The following is a 23,814-nucleotide window of genomic DNA, read 5'->3' as shown; positions in this document are numbered from 1 at the left end:
TTCTGGGTTTTTTAGGATCCTTCAGCATCAGTCTGACAACAATCAGAGAGTACACAGCGTTGCTGGTTCAGAGGATATGTAGAATGTAAGAGAGCTGAGCCAGAAACTTTGTCATGGGCTGCCTTGTGCCTTGTCCTGACAATGACAGCATTATTCCTCCTTCCTAGCTGTGACCCACATATTCCACTGCAGCCTTTTTCTTCTCCACTCACTCTGGAGACAGATGTTTCTCATGAGCCTCATCCTGTCCTTAGACTTTCCTTCACAATTTCCAGAGGCATCTCCACCTAAGCCTGAAAGGTTTCTCCAGCCACCTCTTGCTGATGACTCCTCTCACCACCCCCTCTGTGCTGGGGGGCTCTGGGGGGCTCTGCCTCCCCTGGCTGGGCTCTTCTGGCACCCAGCTCTAGCACTGTAGCCAGATTCCCCATTAGTTTCACTTCACTGTCTTCTGCTGCCAACTGCTCCCTCTTTAGTCTTCCAAGGAAGGTGGCAGGTAAGGAGAAATAAGAAATAACTGATGCCTGACTTAATTCCTTTTTGCAAATTGTCTGTTGGTCATGTGGGCAATAATGGTTTGCAACCAGAGAATTCCTCCATCAGTGCTTTAAACCTCGTGCCCAAACTGCTCTGGTCCTTTCTAGTTAGCGTCAGATTTTTGGGTCAGGAATGAAGATTTAAAAGGAAACTGTGACAATAAATTGTTACTTCTCCCAGAATAAATTATAACAAGATTTCCCTGTGGTTCAGATCTGTTTAACTTTGTTTTCTGTAATTTAGACATGGCAGAGTGATAACTCATATCCCACCTCTGCCTAGCAGGAGAATTATTATTTCATTGGTAAAATGCCATCACTTTTAATTTTAGTTATTCTGTTGTCATCCAAATTTAAACCACAAAATGAAGTCTCTGGTCCATCCTTTTATGACAACTTTCTCTCTATGCTTTTGTGTGATATTTTAGTTGATAATGAATAAGAGAATAAATGCAGCTGTGTTTTAGAACCCACAAGTGATGGATATGCCAAAAGTAGCTTGTGGAAGATAAATACTTCTGCCTCTGTGGTCTACCACGGCTGGTGTCCTGAATTTACATGGAGGGAGAATGTTCAAAAGCTTCTTTTTTTTTTATTATTAGCAAAATAAAAAATGACTGTCCTTAAAGTGAGGCCAAGAAAAATGTAGGTCTGACCTTTTTAGTTTTTAGTTTTGGAATGTGATGACAGTTGATACCAATCATTATTTTAAATGTTCTTCCCTCGAGCCTTCTTAGTTACAGTGGGATTCGCAGAGAAGCTCCAGCGAGTTTTTTGCATCCTTTTTATTACTCCTAAGTTAAAGAAATAGACACCTCAGCTGCCTTTCTCTGTCATTGCTTAGGGAAAAACTAAAATGCTTTCAAAAACTGGTATATTTTTTCAGCAATATGAGCTAAAAAGTGATGTGAAATGCAGTGTTTCTCATAAAGGTTCCCACTTGTTGCATTGCAGTCATTTTCACAGACATGTCCCCACTGTGCCTTTGGTGATAGAGAATTATCCATTTCTCACAGCTCTTTCTCTGAAAATGGGCTGTTGATTGTGTCCAGCACATCACCCTTGAGGCTGATCAAACCAGCAGTGTGACTGTTCAGAGCAGGCAAGGGTGGTGCCACAGGGAGGAGTAGGGTGCCAGCACCGTGGAACTGCTGCTCAGTAACAGCCAACATTTCAGATGCTTCTTTAGGCTTTTATCCAGGACTCTTGGTGCATTAGGACTGGACTGGAAATATTTCTAGAGTTGCCTTTTTTTTTCATTATTTAGGCATTTTCTGTTTTAACTGAAAGCGAGAATTGTGGTCATGACGAAAATAAAAAATTCAGAGACACCATGTTTTCCAAGTCTTTGGTAAACTGCAGAGGGCTGCACTGAGTTCAGTTTTCAGTTCAGTTTTCAGTTCAGGTTTGATTTGGTTGAGTTGGGCTGCTCTGTCCCAGTTTTATCATCACTAGTCTAGGTCAGTGCTTCATTTCCCAGGTCATCCTATGCTTGCTTTTACAGCATGTGCCAGGTGAATGCACATTTCCATTAGTGCCAGACTGGTAACACTGCAGTGTGGACATGCCCTCTGCTGCATCTGTAGTGTCATCATTTATACCTGCTCAGACAGGTATAGGAGCAATTTAGTTCAATGTAGCATTGAGAAGCATGACTGGGTGAAAAAAAATGATTATAAAAAGTTGTACTTGCTCAAATTTGCCTTTTTTTTTAAAAAAAAAAAAAAGAGGAGTCTAGTCTACGAGCTTAAAGATCTCAGAAAATTTCAATTTTTCTGTCCATTATAAATTGCTGATGATCTACAAAGCATTGTAGTACAAGCACTTTGATGCTCCTTAATGCTGACCTGAGATAACTCTGAGTGTGCCCATTGAAGGCAAACCGAGTTTATTTCAGGGAAGCATTGTGTCCAAAGCATTGCCATGTGCATGCTGTCAATGCCAAAGTACCTCACATCTGAGGCTGATGGAGTCTGCTTTAATGAACAGTCACAGGCTTTGGTTTTGCATTTTCAAGAAAAAGTAAAAATAAAAAAAAATCTGCCTGAACTCAAATTTTAGATAAAAATCAGCTCTCTCAGTGTTCAGTCAGTTCTTTGCTCTGCTTTCATATTAGCAGTCTCTACTGGCATCAGTTGAAAGTGCTTAGTGTGACTTGAAAATGATCATCCTTGGAGAAGTTTTATACTTTAGGATTTTGGTTGCTAAATAGTCACATGACTAGTTTAGCAAATGCCAAGGTACAATCAAAAGTATTTTGAGTGTTCATTTTTTTATCTTGCACTTCACTCAAAAAATACCAGATGCTAATATTCAACACAAAAACCTCAATTCTAATACAGGCTTGCTAGTAGTCAACGAAAAAACTGCTTAGAATTTTCTGAGTTTCTTTATAAATCAGTTGGTTGCTGAGTGAAATGATTGCTGTGGTTCAAAATTTCCTTTAATTTATAGAGAATTTCAAAAGAATGTTTTTGAAATACGTTATTTTTGAAGTGTTTAAATGCACTCATCTAACAATACACAAAACTAACACTGATTTCTGGTATGCTGCTGTCATGCTTTTACCAAAAAAAGTTATTACTTTCAGCCTATAAACTTAGGTATGGCTGGAAGACCAACCAACTATTTTCAGCTGTAAATGTCCATCAATTTTATTTTTCCAGTTAGGTACATAAGTATAAATGGGCCTAATTTTTTTTTTACACAGAAGGAGAAGAAAGTAATCATTCTGTTAGGCCTATGCACACTGGCCTTGATCCAATAAAGCACTTAAGCACAGGTTTCCCTCTGAACATGTTGTCATCCTGTTGACTTCAAAGCAGAGCTAATATGCTTAAGTTGGACTCATGCTTAAGCATTTCATTGGATGAAGGTGATTTTGTCACCCTAGGTAGTTTGCGTGGCTCTCTTTGAAAAGACTGTGAGACCTGATGTTCCAGGATTAAGCTGATTCTGTCTGTTGGGGTAAGAAAAGGCCTTTCTTTGCAGCTTTTCCCACAGAATAGTCATTAGAATTTCTATCAAAGCATCTGGACACTGACCCCCCCCCAGCTGTGCTGTCACACTCAGTGGGCTCTTAGGTTGTTCCTAACCTGGCACTTGCTCAGATTTGATCACTGTAGGACACAGCCATCTGCTGTTTTATAGTATCCTTCCTCTAAAAATCCATCTGGCCATGGATGGTGCTCAGCCTTGGGAAGGGATGAGCACTGGGAGTTCTCAATGTCAAGAGGAGCTGGGACAGCCTTGCCTTTTCCTGAAGTCTGGTGAGGACCAGTGAGCTCTAACAAAAGTTCTGAGACAGTTAAAGGACAATTTGATGGGCTTAGATATATTTATCTTTGTAGCAGAGCTGTAAAGCTATTTCATTACTACCTCCTTAAAGAATGACCAGTTAATCTTTTAACCTCTGCTGGAAATGGGAATAGCCTTTTCCACAGGAAAAAGTCTCTTTTGAGGTCTGCCCCAGTCACAGCCTGAGTGACTATCCCAAGGACTGACTTAGAGTATCCTTACAGGTTATCCAGCCATCTGTTCTCCTTTCTTCTGTTTGATTCTTCCTCTGTGTGTACTGGCAAGAAATTATTAGCAGGATGATAAATTGTGCACAGAATCAAACCACACTGTTGACATTTTTCTGTGCTTACTGTGTATGCAGAGTGTAAATACTGATTTTTGTCTTACACAACTGTTCTTACGTTTGTAAGGGCAGCTTTCCTGCAGTAAGGGAAGGATAATTCTTTATCCAAGATAAGGGCCAAATCTTTGAATCCTAATTTGGATCTTTCTTTCCAAATACATTTTTAACATTGGTCAAATTATCTTCCTATATCTCCTACTGGTGTTTTGATCATCAGCTACATTTGGACACATAATAAAGAGCAACTGCTGCCTTTTCATGGGAAAAAAGTTTGAGGAAATTCTGTATTTGATTTCTTATAAAGTACACCCCAGAGCCACCCAGGATGACTTTACTGATGAAATTCAACCCCTTGGCTCTAATGCCATTTTGAAAATTACTATCAGATATTAATGTCACCCTTAGAGTCAGAGAATATTATAACAAATTCTTGACCTGTAAAATAAGATTTTACTGCAGTTCATCAGGAGCACAAAAGCTTTCTAATAAAAGTGATGGACTGTAGGCTGGTTAGACTGTAGGCTCTTTATTGAAGATGAGAGGCTGCTTGCAAGATTGAATCTGAAGAGCAGCCTGCAGTGGTGTGCACTGGATATGCCTCCATTTGAAAAGGGCTTTTCCTCCCTCTGGTTGCTGATTATTGGTATGACAAAGTGAGGAGCTCTCAGATTTAAGCAGATTGCAAATGTACGTTTGGCATATGCCCAAGTCTGTGTACCTGGGGAGCTATTTTATATTGTACAGATACATCTTCCTGGAGTTTCTCCTTTTTTCCCAGCTGAAGGAGACTGAGAAAAGATTTAGGTGTTTTCCTTCTTCCTCAGAAAAGGACACAGCTTTCCCTGTTCCTCACAATCCTTTTTCATCTTTTTCTACATCTTCCTGTGTGAATTTTGGTAGACGGTCTGAGATGTGAGAGTTACGTGAGAGAGTTAAGATACTTGATTATTTGTTCTGTTTAAGCACCAGTGTATTGTATTGTCTGCTCTGTGTATAAACACACATTTACATGTGTTGGCTGTGCTTTAGCCGTGCCCACAGACACAATCACAGGGAATAAATGACAGTGCTGTGGTGCTCTGCAGGTTTATTCCTGAGCCCTGGTCTCCGTGCAGTGCCACGTGTGGCAGTGGGGTCCAGGTCAGAGATGTGAAGTGCCGGATCCTTCTCGCCTTTACCCAGACCGAGGTGGAGCTGCCTGAGGAGGAATGCGAAGATGAGAAGCCACCAACAGAACGGGTCTGTCACCAGGTGTCCTGTGACAGTGATCCTGTCCCCTACACGCCAGAATTTCCTCGTGCTGAAGATGGCAGTGTGATTTATGACTGGGAATATATCGGGTTCACTCCATGTTCAGCCACATGTCTTGGAGGTACCTTTTATTTTTTCTTGATTTATCCTGAGTTGTAAGAATTTGGCATTGTTTGGTATTGTTGCATCTCCTGTCAGTGTTACCCCAAAGTAACTATGTTGATCTGTAGGAAAACCTGCTTTAACATACTTTTGGCTATCAATAGAGTATTTCAAACTACTTTATTTCCTCCAGCAAACACTTACTGGGCTAAGCAAGGTGCAGGAAGTCCATACAGCAACTTGCTTTAGCCTTGCTGCTGCAGGAGTGTCAGCTGCCAGGCTGTCTGTGGTACCAGTATGTTTGATTCATCAGTGGTGGAAACGTTTAGACAATCTACCTTTTCCTAGGAACCAAAAGTGCATGGTTTCAGAGTAAAAATTCCCATGTTTACTCCCTGTGTTCCAAAATGCTGCCATTTTCTGCAGAACAGTAGGAATCCAGAGTTGTAATTAGCCAGACTCGCCTCCAGCCCGGCGGGCGCGAGGATCAAACGGGAGCTGGTTTGGGTCTCACTGTATCACTGCAGAGGAGCTCTGTGCCATACATCTGTCTGCAAGTAGTTAGGCACATTCCTCCTTGGATGTAATCGAATCTCCCTGTCGTAGTAAGTACATGTTACCAGACAAGGCTGCTGGTGTTGCTGCTACTTACTGTACTTGGGGACCGAGCACAAGTGAGTTATGAAGTGTTAAGTGGAGGCAGTGGGATTGTGAACACACCTCCGTGTGACAGGACTGCTGACATCAGTGGGAAGTGAAGACAGTTGTACCCACAGAAGAAATAAAAAATGTAGAAAAGAAGGGAAAACAGAAACAATTGGAAGCGGGGAGTGAGATAGAGCTCACAGACAGCAGCCCACAGACAGCAGCCCCCTTTGTGCTGTTCACCAGCTCCAGGCTGGGAGGGATGCCCCAGGATGGGATCAGCAGGATGGTAAGTGACTGGTAGTGCCTCCTTTATCATTTATCACTGCTGCTTACTGAGAGGGTTGATCCATAGGAATGACAGCACCTATGATCACCAAAGCTGGTGATTTAATTCCCTGCACTATCTGCATCACGACTGGCTAGGGAGGAGAGACTGTGGTGCAAGTATGTTTGTAGAAGCATGAGATGGTAGTGACAGCTATTGTGGCTGAGTGTGTCTGCTTCATATTTTAGTAACAGAAATGTTTTTAGAAATAAGGAAATTGTACCGTAAAGCAGAAGCAATCCATTCATTAATTCTAAATCTGTAGTTCTGGTATCTCAACTGGTTTTTGTATAATGCAACCATTTTCTTGCATCTTAAATCCACTTTACTGCTTTTTAGCCAGTGTCTGTGCCAGAAGTGTTCTAAAACTCCAAGGTTTTTGAATTTTGAGGGTATCATCAGATGTGTAGGCTGGAATAATTCAGAGTCTTTGTCTGCTACTGCACATGTGCATGTTTGCATTCTTCATCTTCAAGGGTGAGTTTATCCTTGCAAAAGCATCCCCATAAAAACTTGCCCTTGGTGTGCAGGCTGATGGTAATTTAAGGAGCCTACATTGAACACAACAGTTTCATTGGAAGGAACTTCAAAATGACTGATGAGCAGAATCTTGTGCTCAGTTTAATTTTGTTCCTGAGGGAGCCAAGTATGAGTTCTGTTGTTGACTTCTGACCCAGAATTGTCCTATAGGTGTTCACAGTAACCTAACAATTTGTTTGCTATGCAGCAGAAATGACTCACTTCAAGAAGTCTGAAAGACAATATCTGTTTGTGCTTTTAAGACTTTTGTGGTATCACTGGTACTGTGTCTAGACACTTTCCTTACATGATGCTCCTGGGAAATGTGGGATGCTGTCAGGGTATTTTATCAATGAACAGCTTCAGAAGCCCCCACGTTGCTGTGCTGGTTTAGGTGATTTTTCCTTTCTATCAGCTCTGGTCTTCTGGCTGCCTTGGCAAAGGCTTTCAAACAGACCAAAAATTACCTGCCGATAAATAGTTTTAAGGGAACCAGACATCTCTTCTGTTTCCAGCTCACTGCAATGTACTAACTAATGATCTCACTGTCTACTATTTTTCCATTGTGTAGTTCAAAGGAGCTGATCCATTTCTGCTAAGTTTTATGTTCAAATCTCATTTCAATTAGATGAACTCTTTCATTATAAGAAATAAATGTTGTCTGAGTTTGGAATAACCCCTTGCAATGTAAATTATATTAGGTACTTTTTCTCTAGGATGTATGCATCTAGCAGTGGCTGTTAAAACAAATTCCTGTGGATTTCTGTACCCTCAGAACTCACTACCCCTGTTTCTTAGTGCTTAACTCTTTCTGAATGAGGGAAAATTCTGCAGGGTGTGAGTAGGCTGGAAGCTTTTATAGCCACTATTTGAGCAAAGTCCGAATCTCTCTTTCAGAGCTTGTCACTTGCACCTTTTTTTTAATCCTCACACAGACTAGACTTGTAATTCAGTCTCCTCTGGTCCCTCTGCAAAGCAGATGAAAAAATGCAGATGGAAACATTGGGTTTTTTGGGTATTACATGTACAGAGAGTGATTTGCAAGGTGTTATCAAACCTCATCTTTCCAGTTCTAGAGCAGCAGTCACACCAGTCTCGGGTCACTCGTGTGCTTTCTGCACTGAACCTCTGTGGCTTCTCACACAGCACATGAAGAGCCAAACAACTTGAGGTCTTGAGAGCAGCTGAGTTGTTTCATGCCTCTTAGCATAATTAATGCTTCCTTCATCAGTCTTTCCATGAGTGTAAATAAAACTTGTCGAGGCCAATTAGTCATAGGCAGACATCACCTTTAATACCCATAGGAAGCTCTGTAACCAGTCTGAAATCTAAAGATCTGGTTTTTAATTCAGTGCCTGAAGAAATCCCAAACTGAAATTAAGCTGTGTGCTTGGGGATCTCAGAGTTTGCCTTCATTTTCCCTGAATGTTTTTTTGGGTTTCTTTGTTTTTGTTTTTGTTTTAATCTGAAGAACTTTGGCCATCATGTGAGAGTCCCAGATGTAAGTTTAATTTACATAATATGATCAGTGGGGAATTAATAATCATTATGAGAATAAAGAATATGCCTGAAGAGAAATGTTTTTGTTGTAATCTATAGCATTTCTTTAGTGTTGTCAATCATTTAACGACTCAACAATATTTTAAAGGGAAGTTTTTTCATTTTAAAAATCACTGAACATTTTCTTGTTTAAATATACCTTTAGTTGCAAGAGGCAGATTTTGGTGGTTAAATGTAATAACAATAATAATAATAATAATAGTAATAATAATAATACTCCATATGCTTCAAAAATTATTATTTCAACCACTTAAAGTCATTACATTGGCCTAAAACCAATTACATTAAGCAATAAATAACGTATGCACTTCCTGTTATTTCCTCTGTGGCTTTGGTAACTTCAGAGTGCAGTCAAGTTGTGTTTTCAGGCTTTTGTGTGGACCATAAGGGCTAAAAGTTTACCATTTTATTTATGAGAAACCTGAGATTCTTAGAATATTAATGGATGCTAGCCAAATTCAAGGGCTCTAAGAAAAACAATGACCATTCAGAGACTCACATATAAAGCTGAGAGAATTTGCTCTCAGCTCGTGTTGGAGTCACCTTGATAACTGGTCACTCGTATCATTTGCTTCATTGGCTGCAGATGTTGTTCACTCTCTTACAGAAGTATAAAATTGATGCACAGAGAGGCTCAAGGCCATGTAGAATTTGGCATTTCTTCTGAGTTATTTTCAGCTTACAGGACGTATTTTCAAGAAGCCACCAAACGGAGAGCATCTGCTGAAAATAAATGTCCTTCTTCTTCCAGGTATAGAGAACAGATCCACTTTCTCAATGTTTGCACAGCAGCTTTCCACCCCCATTTTCTTGATACTTTAAAAATGCAGGAACAGAAATTCTGGGCTTAATTCAAGCATTTTCATCTTTTAACACAGCTTCAAGCACTGTATATTTCATCGCACAGAAAAGATTGTAAAAGTATGTAAATGTATGTGGTTTGAATCTGGGTTAAAATAGAAAATATTCTATTTCACTGAATAGTAGGGTAATTACTACAATAGTGCATCAGATTACTGTAAAAATACTTAATGCTCCCTGCTGCATACATAATGTTTTAGTTAAATTATCTACTATGTTTATATTATAAGCCAAGAAAGTCATACATATAAAACTTTGCTTGTTTGAATAATAGATTTTTCCATTTTCCAATCGACATAGGATAAGTTTATCAGTGATTGAAGTTCCCAGCTAATGGAAAATTATAGTTTGGGGTGAGAAATCTGATTAATTGTGAAGACATTTTGACAGTTAAGTTCAAGCAAATTAAACATCAATTAAGTGCAGTTATTTATTGAATAGAGTTCTTGAACTGAGAACGAAGGAACAGGAAGTAACTTCGTGGTAGGTTTTTAACAACTCTTTAGTATCCATTTTGTACTTACAGCATCAAAACAGAGTGCAAGTTTTCTTTCATTGAGGCCCCTGTGGGGAAGAATTGCTAATGCAGTTTGCACACTGTACTTCAGTCAAATGAAAAACACACCACATATCAACATTTTCTTCTCTTAATGTGATTAAAGCTCCGCAGGTCCTGCTGCAAGGCAGGAACAACTTAATGAACTCCAGGTGGCAATTTGCAGTCAGACCCCATCACCTGGTATGACATGCCTTTTGTTCATTTGGCTGGCCAATTCAGCTTACATAACACCAAGATAAAAGTTCTCATGACATTATTGCCAATTTAGATGGTCTGAGGGGAATTTCATTTCGTTCCCCTCCTTTGTGGGAGATATTAAGATGATTCTTTGTGTTGCAACCTGTTCCAGAGCAGCAGCATCACCTTGAAGCACATTTTTCTCACAGCAGCACAGGGAGGTCAGCAAAGGTAAATCTTGGTGCCATAGGGTAGATTATGGCCTAAAATATAGATTATATGGATGCTTGGTATGGATTTGATTACTTGTCTGTTTCTGTCAGAACCCAGCTCTAAATGCTTCATTCCCTCCTGCAGACAGTCATATGTGCATTTTCTAGGTGAGGGAAAAGGGAACCTGCTCCTGTTAAACACATGAGGATTAACTGGAAAGAAGGGTTTTGATTGCCCTACTTCTATAACAAAAAACATATTTATTGTTTTGTCAACTTTGGGCATTTTCATGTCTGTACTACAGTTATGGTATTTTTTGTTAAATATTTATTCTCAGCCTGACTATTAGAATAGTTTTCCCATGATGTGCATGTTCTATGTTATGGAATTATCAATACTTTGATACAAGAGAACTGAATAGGTTGTCAATCATATTTAAGGTCAGGTCTTTTGTTCTATAAAAATTCATCACTTTGTAGATGTAGTCAAAACATTTATATAACAAGGTCTTTCTGAACTGCAAATGAGTCCCAGAGGGGATCTCGAGGTGTACCAGAGAGCCTAAAAGAAATCAGAATCTGTGTTATTCTGAAAATCGCTACTGCTTTACCCTGACTGAGGTGTCTGAAGTAGCTGGACTGGCTCAAATGGGGTTGTGGCCTGGACTGGCTGATACACTGGACTGAGTCAAAATTGTTTATAGATGGAGGAGACATCTTTGGTTTATGAAAAAAAATCACAGTATATAGGAGAGAAATATTGGCCTGGAGGTGGAACTTCCTGTGTCAGGTATTCCAGCCCACCTGAATGGCTGGTGGTCAGCAGTGTCCTTGCAACATCACTGAAGATAAGTGAAAGATAAGAAGGAAAGGAATTTAAACTCTATGAAACTATAACTCTTCAAGAGCCATTTTTACCTGGAAACAATAAAGGTATTTTATGATTTCAGCTCTTTAGTTCTATAGGATTGGAATCATTAGCATTGCTTGTACAGAACATCCCAGATACACAGAATCCCCCAGGCACATCACAACCACCTTGTATTTTATGTGCATGTGAGTGAGCTTTGAAACTGAGCAAGGCTTTCATAGTAAAATATATGATATATAAAATTGGATAATTGCAGAAGTTTAAAATAGAAGTAGTTCACTGAATGTGTATTCACTGAGCTGTCTTGTTCTAAAGGAAACTTATATTACTTTTCATTTTGCTCATAGAAATTTGAGCATTACTAATCTTCCATGCTTTAGTAATAAGATCCAGGTAGCAAGAGCTGCAGATCAGAAGGTGCCAAGAATGGTAACGAGTGAGGAAAGCTCTAGGCTGGGTTGGATTTGCTGCCTTCAGCAAAACCATTGCATCTCTTGGCCACTGAGAATGGCTGACTAAACATAGGAGGTTTCTCCTGACTATAGCTTTGCAAGTTCTCTGCATTTTTATAAGAATTTTTGCAGATCTTTAGCTCTTTATTAAAGGCAAGGTAAGTGAGAAGGAATCACTTGTACCTCAATTTTGGCAATGGAGGTCATGGTTTAGGATCATTACAGAACCAGTAGATGCAGCCTCTGGTAGTAGTTTGACAGAAAAAGAAGGGTTTTTATTGGTTTTCTGAGCAGTAGAATGACAAATCAAGACTTTTAAATATCACAGAAGTAAAGTTAAGATACAATTCAAAAGTATCTTCTGAGTATTAAATACGTAAACTGTCTCTGCATTCCTTTTTGCTTGAGACGCTACCTTTAAGCCTGCTATCTAATTCAGTGCTTTTTTGCTGAGCATTAATCAAGAGCAAGCTTTACAGGAATCTATTCCATCTTCACTGTTTCATGGGCGTTTTCCTTTTGAATGCAGGCACACAGGAAGCCATTGCCAAGTGTCTGCACGTAGACACAAAACAAGGTGTCAACGAGACCCTGTGTGACAATTCCAAGAGGCCACCCCCGATGACTCGGACCTGCAACACGAAGCTCTGCCCCCCGAGGTACCCTGCAATAATGGAATTGTGCTGGCAAAGGAAGGGTTAATGGGGCTTAAATAAACATTGGCTTTCTCAGAAAGGGTTCAGATTGCAGGGCTGTGGTCATGCTTTGGGGATGGAATTTCACTACTTCTGTTTTCAACAAGGTTTTGGGATTAGGGTGTTTTTTTGGTCTTGTTCACTCCTTTTCCACTCTTCATATCTCACTGATGAAATAGGGGACGTTTTCTGAAATAAATCTGTTCCATGCTGAATATCTGCCAGAGTTGGAAAAAGAGCCTTAACTCTTTTATGTATATATATATATATATATATATATGGTATAAAGAAAATTTCAAGAATATTTCACAAAAAAGCTGAGAATATTTGCTTTTTATCTTTGCTGAATGAAAACAAAATGAAATTATAATTTAAAGGCACCTTACTTTAATGCTTCTTTAGTAGCCCCACATATTTCTTACGTTTATTTGGAGATTCTGAGTAAAGAACAAACCCAGTCTAAATCCAAGAAAACCCCTAGGTCATTTGGTCACTTGAAAGGGCCGTATGTGAAATTTTGATGTGTGCTGACTTATTTACCCATTTCTGATCTCTGACATCCCAGATCCTTTGAAAATTGTTTCTATGTGTTTGCAGAAACCTGCTCTTGCTAAATGTAGGGAAGAAGTTAACAGGAACAGGATGTTTTATAGAAAACATATACACATTTAAAGAAAGTCTTATAAATATAAGAAAGATCTATTTACATATTTACATTTATCAATGTAAACATTAGCAGGTTGCCAACAGGCTGGTTTTAAGAGAACCACTCAGAAGGTAAATACCGGAGTAAAATCTGTGTGAAAATGATTGTTTATTGCTTTGTTGTTAATACGTTCTGCACTTGCTCGTTACCTGCAAGTTTATAAATCCAATTCATACCTTTGTGCTCCAGCCAAACCAAAGGTGTGTTTTAGCCATTGATCAGTAGCTCTGCCTGCAGCTGTGCTGTTTGCTGGGCTCTGTTTGGATAAGATGCTCCTTCCCCAGGCTGAGGGCAGTCTCTGAAGGTGATCTTGTGGCTGTTTCTGGTCTCTAAAGATCTTGTGGCTGTTTCTGGGGCAGGTGGCAGAGCGGCCCCTGGAGCCGCTGCTCGGCGCCCTGCGGGGTGGGGATCCAGACAAGGGACGTGTCCTGCCGGCAGCCCGGGGACTCTGCTCCTGCTGCCCCCCTGTGCAAAGACCCCAAGCCTCGTTCTGTACAAGCCTGCAACCAGATCGACTGTCCCCCTGCCTGGCACGCTGAGGAATGGCAACAGGTATGGCTGGGTCACAGAAAGAGTTTAAATGTGTTCCTCTGGCCAGGGACGTGAAACTCGCCATCATGGAAGGCAGCTCCCGACCTTCTGAGTGATTTCAGCTTCCATCACTAGGACAAACTAACCCAAAGACTCTGCTTTAGACTCCTGTGCCAATGGGCAGTCACAGGATAAGGTGGAAATCCTTGATACGATTTCAGAAGGCTGGATACGTGTTATTGCACGCATCATCTTTCTCCCTATGCTCTCTAAACCCTCTTCCCTTCCTTTCTTTCCTTTTTTATGTATTAACTGGTGAGGGACACAGATATATGTATGAGATGCATGATTTTCTCTAAGATTTCTACTGCTTCCATGCATTCAGGTGGTATGTTTGACATTTGAACTCCAGTTCTCCCCATCTCTAATACATTAAATATTTTAACAGATGAATTTTCCATGCTGCTTGATTTTTCACTGAAAGTAGATGTCATTTTTCAAGAGCCCGGATGTCCATGCAGGTGTAAATGCTGTATTTAATTCTTCTCCTCCTTAGTGTTCACGTAGCTGTGGAGGAGGGATTCAGACCCGCAGGGTGTCCTGTAAGCAGCTGCTGACAGATGGAAGTTTCCTGAAACACCCTGATGGCACCTGCCAGGAACCCAAATTGCCAACTAGTAAAGCTTGTGCAAAAGTTGATTGTCCTCCTCAGCTGGTCTTTGGAGAATGGTCCAAGGTGAGCAAACCTCAATAATGTTGAACCAAACCCCTCCATTGCAACAAAAGCTCTAAAGATTTCTGCCTGGGTGGATGAGCTGTCTGGAGCTGTCACAAGGCATGTACTGAACTAAACTGTGCATCCCTGCCTGCAGCCAGACTGATGACAGCCCCCCTTCCTGGGCAGTGCTTCAGCCACTGAAGGACATTGCATGCAGACACGTTTAGCTATCAATGATTTCATGGTACAGCTTCCAAAAAGCAAATCTTTGCATTATTCTGGAATACATCCTCCTCCTTTCCTGTTTAATGCAAGCTTGCTACCACTCCCATTCAAAATGATTTAGAAAATTGAATTTAGAAGCTGCAATTACAGTTTCATGCAATACAACCTGAGAGAGGGGGTTGAGAAACTTGCCAGTGACTGTTTAGAACCTCCTGAATTGTTTCTGTCAGGTACCAGATCTCAGTGCTCTGTTTTGCCCATGGCTGGCCATTAATGCTGTCGTTATTTTTAGTTCATGATTGGCTTGCTGGTAAAACTGTCTTATATTCTTACTGGAAAACTGGAGACAGTTTAATAACTAATGTTAGAGTCTAGCAACTACATAACACAGGGATTCCTAAGAAGTAGAGAGTGTGTACTCTCTCAGAAAAAAAAAAAAAAAAAAACAAAACCACACAAAAAACCAAACAAAAACTACTACAAAACGAACTAGCTTAAAATTAACATGTGTGGTGTGGAGCCCCCAGTCTAGCTTGACTGCATGCTTCCTTTTACAGTGCTCAGTAAGCTGTGGTGTTGGAATCCAGAGAAGGAAACTTGCCTGCCAAAACCTAACAGCAAAGGGCCAATATGTCACATTAAATGGATCGATGTGTAGTGGTCTGTCTCCTTCACTGCTTGTAAGGTCTTGTCAGATGAATGCCTGCAACAGTAAGTATGTGACTTTATCTGGTTCCTTGCTGATTTGAATGATCTATTTATAAAGAGAAATCTGTAGGAACATTAATTCACTCATCTACCTATCCTATCACAACATAACTTGGCACAAACTGAATGTCATAATTATTACACCAGTAACAACAGGATTGGTTTTAATTTTAACAAAGGTTATGATCTCAAGAAGAGTTTTTGAATATATATTATGGTACATACCTCTCACCCTCACTCTTATGCACAATTTGATCTGATTTCTCCTTTATCATTTACATTATTTCAACTGGGAAAAAAAGAAGCATTCATAAATTTAACATAAATTACAAAGGACATTAGAAAAGATAAGAATCCAGTTCTGCTGCCTTTTCTTTTCACTGTACATTTATATTACACTGGACATTTTGCTTAACATGGTGGAATTCAAAACCTGAAACTCTGTGCCAGTGATAATTTTAGGTATAATTTCTATCTTTCCTTGTAAAAATTAGAGTCCTGGCCTCGTTAATTGTACAGGGAGTGGTAACAGTACAGACACTAAAAAAATATGATGTTTTATTATTTTCTATATAAGAATCTTTTCAGAAGGATTCTCTATGGAAATTGTACAATTTGGGCACAATTGAGTTATGATACTAATGGTAGTTGCAGTAATTGTGAGTTTAACAGCTATGGAAAAACCTCTCTGATATGTATTATCCTATGTACATAAGCTAATTTAGAATAGGCAGCTCTAAATACAGGTTCCTTATGTCTGAACCCTTCCTTTATAGAGGAGAGTATTGGTTTGCAGGTTTGGGGAGCAGAGTGCTGAGAAGACCAGGGGGAAAAAAAAAGAGCTTTTAGTTCTGAGCTGGGGGAAAACAAAAAGCCTTTATCAATGGCCTGGTTCTGATCACAGGTCAGACATGGCCATGTTTTGACCCAACTCATAGTGTTGTGAAGAAATAGCTACTTTATACATTTTGAAGCTTTTTTTTAGATATTATTCACAAAACAAAATAAGAAATAGAATAATTACTGATTCATACATAATATGAAACTTCTTTTCCTGGCCTGCATTTCAGATTAACATGCCAAAATCCTGAGGTTCAAAACTCCACTTAAATAAAGCCCCGTGGACTTTCAGGAATGTCCTTGGCATAAGGTTTAATAAAATATTTTGAGCTGCATATCTATCTGAATTTAATTAATTGTGGATAGTTGAATGGCAGTGGAACTGGTTTGCAAATTGCTTAGCTCAGACTGATATTAATGTTAGCATGTCAGCTTCCAGGACAGTGCCTAGAGAGCAGCACACAGGGTGCAGAGGGAGCACCAGAATGGGTGCAGATCAAACTCATAAAGACAATCACTGTCCTCTCCCTCCATTTTCACCACCCTTTGGAGCAAGGAAGCCTCTGCAGCTCAGATCTGCCTGGTGATTCTGCCACAGTGCAGCAGGAGGGCGGGGGAAGGTGTGAGGCTGGTCCATGGCTGTAGTTTGGGTCATGCAGAAGGAGCCAGGGCTGGGACAGCAGCAGGTTTGGATTCCCAGGAACATGCAGGAGAGGCATCTCCTCCTCCTGCAGCTATGGGATGAGGCTGCCTTGAAGGGGGACTGAGTAGGAGGTAAAAGCAGCGTGGCTGTAGGGCAAGGAGTGATGTGGATGGGTGAGGAGCAGCATGGTGTGAATGCTGTTGGGGGTTCTTGCCCTAGAGAGCAGTTTCTAAATCTCCCTCCTCAAGGTCGTGCTTCTGTGGCTCAGATGAGTGCCTTTTTTACCGTCTCATGGCAATGCTGAGTCATTTTAGACTTGATCTTTTACCCTGAGACTGGTAATCATAGCTGTTTTCTGACTTAGTAGTGCTTATTAAGTAGAAACATTCCTGACTCGGGGCTGTGAGAAATAGGAAATAACACCAGTCTAGCCCTGAGGTCACCAGGATCTGCAGCCCAGCTGAAGCTGTTCAGGACCATTACAGGTCACAGATGCAGATGGATTTGTATCAGGTGATAATGAGGTCCAATGGCTCCAGCACATATTCCTTGAGATTTACCTTTACTCTCCCAAGCAGTCCATTACCTCAGCAGCTGCAAGACTGAGTGACAGGACCCAGGAAGGATCTGGAGAATTCATGCTTATGTGGCCTCATACATTCATATGACCTTACATGTTTATATGGCCTGCCATCCACAGCTCTGAACTTTGTTTCACTCTCAGCCTTGCTCACCAGTCACCAGTAAAAACACACACACACCCTTTAGTGTTGAGCTGCTAATGAGAGTTAGTGGTCTGTCTTTTTTAAAGAAATGAAATAGATGAGACTTGTTAACATATTTATAAGTATGCACTGGGTTTAATTCTAAGTTGGAATAACTAGTGTAAACAGACCACAGCCTGAAGTATTTTAATTTGTGTGTTTAAAGTTACACTTACTGTGTCTGTAAGTTGGATTTTGGAAATGGAAGATATAATACTGGAACGCTTCCCTGAAAATAAATATTTGGGGCCCAATAACTTATTAAAAACAGGATGCTACTTCAATAATTTTAGTAAACGGAGTGCCTAAAACAATTTAATTGTTGTACCATGTGAAATGGTTGAGGGAACCTTGTATCTGGATAACAAATCCCAATTTGAAAGCTGTGTAATTATGAAACCATGATATCCCCACAGGTCTGAACTCATTACCCAAAACATTGAAAATAACCATTTTGTTTTATAAGCATAAGAACGCACTCCGGGGTGTAGTTCCTCTAGTGAACACACTTATTGAATGCTTGAAGCATTTAGCTTTTCACCTATTTCTTCACAGCATATTTGGAGCACATGCATATGCAGCTTTTTGGGTATCATTTGTGTGCCATCAGTGTAGCTGCATTTTTATTTATGTACCTCCCAAGTGGAAAAGCAGTACTGATTTCAGCTTCAGGCGGGCTGAAGAGTGCTGTGATCTGTGTGTCCCTTTCCTGGCTCATCAGCTCTGCCGGCTGACTTTGCTCTCTGTCACGCACCAAATCACTGGGTCACCAAACACAGCCGTGCTCTTTCCTGGCACCAGCATCCCTGATTCCCGAATTCGGAATAAGGGATGAATAATCTTCCCTATGAAGAGGGAAAGTTCCACCTGGCATGGACAGGCTCGGGGGTTTCGTGTCCTTTTGTTCCCCCCTGCGCGGTGCTCTCGGCCAGGTGAGCTCTGTGGATCGCAGCAGGGCTGCTGCTGCCGTGAGCCAGCGCAGCGGCACCCCAAACACTGCAGCTCTGCTGGGAAACACAACCCTTTCCTCTGCTGGGAGAACCTGCCCCTGGTGCTGTTCATCCAGGCAGCGCCCGAGAAACCTTCCAGCATCCAGGTGCCTGCAGTTCAGTGCAGGAGGAGCTTTGTAATACCCAGTGCCTCTATACCCAGCCTGCACGGAGCTTTACGCTGTTGTTGCCTGCTTTTATCAATTCATCTGATCACTATATTCACCCTCTCAAAATGATGCCTTATTTCTCTCTTTCCTCCCTTCCCTCTCTACTTTCTTGGCACAACACTGTCAGCAACTCATCTTTCAACTCTAATGAATTACGCTCAGCCTGTGATTACAGGGTGGCTTTGCCTGTTGCATGTACTGTGTCTTCACTGACTGTTTCTTTCACCTCCTGTGCTGTATCAGTTTGGCTTGACTCAGGCAACCAGCAGAGCCAGCCAACATTTTAAATAAGAGTCGAGGGAAGCCTTACATTTTGGATAGATTTTGTTTTGTTTAGGTCATACTGCACTCAACAGTGCTCAAATGTGGGGAAAGTGATAATGTGTTCACATTTTTTTTAATTCAGTTTTTTCATTTCCAACGTGCCTAGCCTTTCTGAGGCAGCAGTAGGAAATATAACTGTGATAGGAACATATATATGGAGCAATATATAATACATATATATATATCCTTTCATATATGTGTGCACTATCTACGTCCTTCACATAGGTTTATGTTGTCTGTATCCTTTTATTGTTAGGAGATTTGGGGAAGAAGCAATAGAATTCTTGGCCGAAGCAAGGGAATGTTATGGTTTCATGTTGTTCATATTTTTGCATTTTTGTGACTCAGATAAAAGCTCTGTGTGTTGCAGTCTGACTCGAACAAAGTCAGGAAAAGCTCTTTCAAGCATTCTGTGAAAAGCAGATTTTGTAAGCATGACTGCCAATGACTAGATGCTTTTCAACACTTTGTTTTCTTGCAGAGATCAAGCCCAAGCTTCCAGCAAAGTTCTCTGCCCACGGACCTCAGATTGTCAGCGTTCACCGAGTCTATATTCAGACGAGGACAGAGAAGCGCATCAATTTTACCATAGGAAGCCGAGCCTACCTACTCCCAAAAACATCTGTGGTAATTAAGTGCCCCGTGCGAAGGTTCCAGAAGTCCCTTATCCGCTGGGAGAAGGACGGACAGCACTTACAGAAGTCCAAAAGGCTTGGCATCACTAAGTCGGGCTCGCTGAAGATCCACTGTCTGGAAGCCAGGGACATCGGTGTGTACCGGTGCATCGCGGGCCCCGCGCAGGAAGCCTTCGTGCTCAAACTCATCGGGGCCGACAACCGGCTCCTGGAGCCGCCGGCGCCCCCAGGGCCGCCCAGCCGGGGCGCCCACCCCGACCACAACGAGGCCAGCAGCCTCGGGGCCAAGTGGCACAAGGTCAGCAAAATGTGGCAGGCGTGGAGCAAGAAGAACGAGCTCTACCTGGGTGACAGGCAAGTGAATGATGAGCCGCTGCTGCGGGGCCTTGGCAGCCTGGGGAGCAATTCAGCAGAGGGCTTCAGCTCCCACCAGCTCCGGGACAAGCGCCTGGAGGCGGCGGCTCTGCGGGGCGCCTACAGCATGGACACCGCGCACTTCGAGGGGCTCGTGCGCAACATGAGTCAGCTCATTGAGGATGGAGAGGTCAGCGATGACTTGGCCTCCCAGCTCATCTACCACTTGATTGCTGAATTATCCAGGCCTCCACAACCAGCTACTGAAAAATGGAAGGGGGCCCAGGATGAGAAAGTTGCCTCAAAACTCACGGGCAAATCGCCAAACGAATCTGAACGTTTCAGCACAAAAGCGGTTGATAAGTTAATGTTTGACCAGAAGGTTCCAGTTATTATGAGGCAAAAGGAAATTCCTCAAGTTTCCTTCAACAAAACAGTAACTGTACGGATTGGAAATACAGTTTTTCTGACCAAGAATACTCATGCTGTCAATCTCCTGTGTGAAACAGCTGGTATTAGTGAAGTGAAATATACTTGGACAAAAGATGGCGAGACATTAAAAGCCTCTGCTAAGTAAGTAAATAGCTTCTCTTTTACTTTTGAATGACTTATTATGTTGCTATCGACGGAAAAAATCCACCCTGCTGTGCAATATTAGAACATACTGTTGTAAAAATGAGATAAGCATGGCCACTGGGCCTTCCATCATTTTGGTTAAGCAATTTATTTTTATTCTTTCAAGTGTCTCTCACGTTGTTTGGCTTTACTGACATCCAAGTATTTGGCCATTTCCAGGATACTACATAGGAGGATTGACTATTTTTATAAGGTGAAGTGTTTTGGATGTCCTGGCTGTATTTTTTGATGTGCTTTAATCATTACAGCTTGTCAGAAAAAGAGCAGATTTACCCTCAAATTAGAGAGGCTATTGGATTCATTCAGATACTAAATACAGTGGGAACACATTAAAAACATCTGCCATAGTATAGATGAAAAGAAATCTTAGCTCTTACTCATTTTAACAAAGGGAAAATATCACTGGTACCCTCACCATTCTTCAACACACTATTTAGGTATTACTGGAGCTGCATAATTTCACTTGAAAAAGAAAAATGTGAGCTTTTATGGATGTTTTTCAGTACTTTAAAATATTTCTGTTGAGGACAGAGAAAATGAAAATAATAAAGAACCTGTATTACCATCATATTTGAGAGCTGACAAATGAGTACAGCAAGCTGTTACAATCAGATATTTGCTCAAGACTGAGCAAATACTTCTACTTCAGTGCTGATAAATTAGAAGCTCACCTGGTAATATTAACATTAACTTTGTGTGTGAGCCTCTTGGAATTATAGCTAGCTCTTGAGTAATGAAAAAACTGGTTTTGAAATGATAAAGGTGCTTTTGGATATTTCTCAACATATTTAACTGATTAAATGCACTGCCAAGAAAAATATACTTCTGCAGGGCTATCAATTAAAGGAGAGACACCCAAACTAAGCCATTTTAAAAAGTGCAAATGTTTTTGGAACCATGTAGCTCCCACGAGTTATATTTATTTTGTGAAATGCGCATAATTTTCCATTAATTTGTAGCAAGTGATACTTTGATTTTTGTGAACATGGTGGTGTTTTGTTTATTCATGAGTATGTTTGCTTCCTAATTTTAGCCCAGAATGATATTATTGCACTTAAGGCATATATTAACAAAGTAGGTTTATTTCCTAATTTTTTTTCCCAGTAAGGTTTCTTATACACAAATTCATACATATGTGTGGGGACCCAAAAGTGATGTCAATAGCATTGTCAATAGCATTGCACCTGAAAGAGTGTGAGGAGGTAAATGGTCTTTATATTTTGGGTTTGTAAAGGATAATGTACTTGTACTTGAGCCATGCATGAAGTGGTTTGTTTTGTTGAGACACAAGTATTTTTAATATCATTTTTTGTTAATCTATTATGTAAATGTACTGAGTGTGGGAAAACATCAGCTGCAGGTTTTTGGGATGTGCTGAGCCATGTAACTTAGTGCTGAGAAGGGTAACAGAGGAGAAAAGTTGTTTTATTTTCAGCCTCTTCCCGGGCCTGTGATGTTGTCTTTAATACCTTGCCCCTTGGAGGATAGGCAAGATATTCAAGACACTGGTGAGGTTTTGGTGGAAGATTTTAGCTTCAATGGTGATATTAAATTTAAAAAAAAGAGCCTCAACAACCCCAACCCCATAGTAATTTGAAAGTCAGATCAGGCCATAGATTTGTGAATTCCCCAGTCCTGCTGAAAACCAAGTTGCTCTGGAGAGATCAATTTCTTGCCAAGCGTAATACTTTTAATTGTGGTATTCTGATTTATTCACACTTTTGTTTCCAGGGGATCCTGGTTTGTGGTAGCAAACACACTGTCCTTTAAAGGGCTGCAAGTAGGACACAGCCCTGTAGGAGCAGGAGATCTGAATCCTCCCTGTGTGCATCCCTGAGTGCTCCCCTTCTGTCACCACAGAGGAGGCAGAGCTGTGCCTGCCTGTGCTGCTCTGGAGCTGCAAACGCCTAAAAAGGAGCTTTGCTGCTGTATCTGTAACTCTTGCAAGGGGACTCAGCTGGGTTTGTCCCAGGGTAGTAACCCTGTATTTCCTTGATTATTGTGCAGGGTGATCCTGGACACCACTGGAAAAGTGCAGATTCAGAATCCTACTCAAAAGGAACTTGGTACCTATGGATGCCTGGTTGTTAATGACTCTGGTTTTGATATGGAGACATCACTGCTGTTGCGTGCAGGTAAAACAGTGACATTGCACAGAGTCAGGCTTTTATACACACACATACACATGTACACACACGTGTGTATTAATATATGTGTATAAACACCCACTGCAATGGGAAACAGTTTCTTTTATTGGCAACCCATGCAACTCTGCCTGATATAATAGGCAGCAGTATGACAGTCCTGTTGCTCTAAAACCACAACAGGTGTGAACTCAGCCTGCCTGTATCTGTCCCACCTGTCTTTTGTGGCTGCTGCTTTCTTTGCAGAATGAATTCTATTCCAAACATGATGAGTTTAAATACAAGATCTGTGTTTAGAAGTTAAATAAAGCTTTTAAAACTTACTATCCCTTTAATTTCAAAGAGGTGCCTGTCATCTTGTCCTCTGTGTTAAATATGACAAATCTGGAAGGCAGCAGTTTCTCAGCAGTTGTTGGAGGCACAATCGTGGCAAGAATCGGAGGAAATGTTTTGATTGAATGTCCAGTGAAAGGTGAGTAAGAACCACACTGACGTTTCTTGTAATGTTGGAATCAGAAATTTACCTTATATCTTGAAGTAAATTACCAGTGAAGGCAGAAAATCATTGATCATTAGTCTTTTTTTATTAGGCGTGTCACCCACACCAGTCCTATTTATTTTCTGTCTGTCACTTCCATTTACATACACATCTGTGTGTTCAGGGTTTCCTTTAAATGGGCTTTCTTTCCTAGAAGTGGTCTAGGGCTCTACTGCAGAGCTTAAAGCCCACCAGGGTGCAAGGCTATCTTTCTGCAATAGTGAGCATGGCCAGCTGACTTGCTCATCAAAGAAATTTCCTTATCCCTGTTGGAGATGCACATCTGTCTAGACTATTGTTAAAACTGAAAATGAAATCTCCAGCCACAGCCTAATAGAACTTTAAACCTTATGGTGAAGTAAACTCACCTTCTAGATTCATCAGTCTGCAGCTGCAGTGAGGAGACAAAGAAAAGTGCCGAGCTTTGAGAGAATATAGATATTTTCTAGCTCAACATCTGTGGAGGAGGAATTATGTT

The 23,814-nt window shown here is 40.9% G+C and overlaps 1 protein-coding gene across 4 annotated transcripts in view; it reads left to right on the top strand.

Moving 5' to 3' along the window:
* ADAMTSL3 (ADAMTS like 3) overlaps positions 1-23,814 on the top strand; it is a 173,339-nt gene that overhangs the window by 126,789 nt on the left and 22,736 nt on the right. For all 4 annotated transcript variants that reach the window (XR_010082373.1, XM_063412567.1, XM_063412566.1 and 1 more), the window contains exons 16-23: positions 5,265-5,551; positions 12,246-12,375; positions 13,477-13,669; positions 14,205-14,384; positions 15,149-15,302; positions 19,511-20,591; positions 22,662-22,789; positions 23,142-23,270. Coding sequence is in view for 3 of the 4 variants with exons in the window: in XM_063412567.1 (XP_063268637.1) it covers positions 5,265-5,551; positions 12,246-12,375; positions 13,477-13,669; positions 14,205-14,384; positions 15,149-15,302; positions 19,511-20,591; positions 22,662-22,789; positions 23,142-23,270 (2,282 nt within the window). In the remaining variant the exon portion in view is untranslated. The remainder of the gene's footprint in view (positions 1-5,264; positions 5,552-12,245; positions 12,376-13,476; positions 13,670-14,204; positions 14,385-15,148; positions 15,303-19,510; positions 20,592-22,661; positions 22,790-23,141; positions 23,271-23,814) is intronic.

The sequence above is a fragment of the Prinia subflava genome, chromosome 15, assembly GCF_021018805.1.
Source record: "Prinia subflava isolate CZ2003 ecotype Zambia chromosome 15, Cam_Psub_1.2, whole genome shotgun sequence".
Classification (NCBI taxonomy): Eukaryota; Metazoa; Chordata; class Aves; order Passeriformes; family Cisticolidae; genus Prinia; species Prinia subflava.
Note: the sequence above shows the minus strand (reverse complement) of the source record. Positions and strands in the feature narration are given on the sequence as shown.